The sequence below is a fragment of the Atractosteus spatula genome, chromosome 11 (genome assembly GCF_055471065.1).
Source record: "Atractosteus spatula isolate fAtrSpa1 chromosome 11, fAtrSpa1.hap1, whole genome shotgun sequence".
Taxonomy (NCBI): domain Eukaryota; kingdom Metazoa; phylum Chordata; class Actinopteri; order Semionotiformes; family Lepisosteidae; genus Atractosteus; species Atractosteus spatula.
Window position 1 is genome coordinate 32,954,096 of NC_142716.1, and position 2,099 is coordinate 32,956,194.

The 2,099-nt window shown below is 55.2% G+C and overlaps 1 protein-coding gene across 1 annotated transcript; it reads right to left on the minus strand.

Moving 5' to 3' along the window:
* Positions 1 to 244: 244 nt before the first annotated feature.
* Positions 245 to 1,576, minus strand: LOC148823862 (uncharacterized). The gene has a single exon (XM_088928157.1). It carries the CDS (start codon positions 1,574 to 1,576, stop codon positions 245 to 247), a length of 1,332 nt encoding a protein of 443 aa, XP_088784283.1.
* Positions 1,577 to 2,099: the final 523 nt, after the last annotated feature.

Consider the following 2,099-nt stretch of genomic DNA (forward strand, 5'->3'; position numbering starts at 1 on the left):
TTCAATCTCACCATAACAAGCACCAACTCACATTTGAGTTTGACAAAATACTTCTGTTCCTTAGGCTAGGACACCAAGGAACTAAGGTTTTTAAAAGCCATACAAGCACAGTGCTAACAAATTTGGTTTATTGACATCTGAGCAACAAGAACAGCACCAGCTGAACAGGAAGGGATTTAGAACTCCCCTGGCAAAACAGGTTAGGCAGCAGTTGAAGCAAAGAGGCTTAGATTTACTCTTGCCTTCAAGAGAGCCGGCATCTCCCTCCAGGACTATCTGCTTCCAAGGCTGAAGGGTCCCCCTCCAGATCCTCCACGGGATCCGCTTCCATGGCACCGGGATCTGCTTCCAGGGCCGAGGGGTCCCCCTCCAGATCCTCCACGGGATCCGCTTCCATGGCACCGGGATCTGCTTCCAGGACCGAGGGGTCCCCCTCCAGATCCTCCACGGGATCCGCTTCCAGGGCACTGGGATCTGCTTCCAGGGCCAAGGGGTCCCCCTCCAGATCCTCCACAGGATCCGCTTCCAGGACCGAGGGGTCCCCCTCCAGATCCTCCACGGGATCCGCTTCCAGGGCACTGGGATCTGCTTCCAGGGCCAAGGGGTCCCCCTCCAGATCCTCCACAGGATCTGCTTCCAGGACCGAGGGGTCCCCCTCCAGATCCTCCACGGGATCCGCTTCCAGGGCACTGGGATCTGCTTCCAGGGCCAAGGGGTCCCCCTCCAGATCCTCCACAGGATCCGCTTCCAGGACCGAGGGGTCCCCCTCCACAGGATCCGCTTCCAGGGCACTGGGATCTGCTTCCAGGGCAGAGGGGTCCCCCTCCACTGGATCCGCTTCCAGGACCGAGGGGTCCCCTTCCAGATCCTCCACAGGATCCGCTTCCAGGGCACTGGGATCTGCTTCCAGGGCTGAGGGGTCCCCCTCCACTGGATCCGCTTCCAGGGCTGAGGGGTCCCCCTCCAGATCCTCCACGGGATCCACTTCCAGGGCTGAGGGGTCCCCCTCCACGGGATCTGCTTCCAGGGCACTGGGATCTGCTTCCAGGGCAGAGGGGTCCCCCTCCAGATCCTCCACAGGATCCGCTTCCAGGGCACTGGGATCTGCTTCCAGGGCTGAGGGGTCCCCCTCCACTGGATCCGCTTCCAGGGCTGAGGGGTCCCCCTCCAGATCCTCCACGGGATCCGCTTCCAGGGCTGAGGGGTCCCCCTCCAGATCCTCCACGGGATCTGCTTCCAGGGCACTGGGATCCGCTTCCAAGGCAGAGGGGTCCCCCTCCACTGGATCCGCTTCCAGGGCTGAGGGGTCCCCCTCGAGGACCGGCGCGTCTCCTTCCTGGGTCACGTCACTCATCGCTTTATGAAGAATATTCGATTGCAGAGTTTTTGGAGACCGAGCTGAACGGGACTCAAACAGCGAGTCAGGACCAACCAAGTCTCTCTGCAGTGCCGCTAGGTCATCGCCATCATCTTTCCACTCCGTTTCTCCACCATAGAATCCTCTCGTCGGGCGATCCACTAACGGAACTGCCACGGTCAGTCCCAGCAGACACAAGTCTAGAAGAAACCACCGCATTTTTTCCCACAAAACCATTTCGTCTCGGAAAGCTAATAGGGAGATCTGCTCTCCCCCACTATTTATTGAACAGTGAAACAGCCCGGTGCTTTCAGGGACATCCTCACGAGTGAAGATTCTCAGGAGAGTCAAATCGAACACACCGTGAAAATAAATTTATTTCAGGTGCGCATTTGAACTCGGCTTCTGATTTGTCGCCCTTTTTTGGTGCATGCCTTTGCAGCAGCTGTGGAATCAGCTATCACGTAATTAGGACTATTATTTCGATTTGAACCTGGGTAACTCTTCAGTCTTCTGAGGAATCAAGTACGCGTCACTAGATCCAGTGTACTCACTAGGAGTTCGTTACGTGACTGTATTTACGTGCAGTGGACAGTATTTGGAGTGTAAAAATGATTTTCCTCTACAATCATAATTTATTTTATTTATGAATAGAGATCGTTATTGTTTTTGTGTCTAAATACTATTCCAAATAAAAATGTTACTGTCTCCTGTAAGTGTCATTGTGAAAGTCACTTTAAGG

Bases quoted from the DNA above. Each gene is read 5' to 3' on its own strand.
- LOC148823862 (XM_088928157.1), bottom strand. From the start codon at position 1,576: ATGCGGTGGTTTCTTCTAGACTTGTGTCTGCTGGGACTGACCGTGGCA.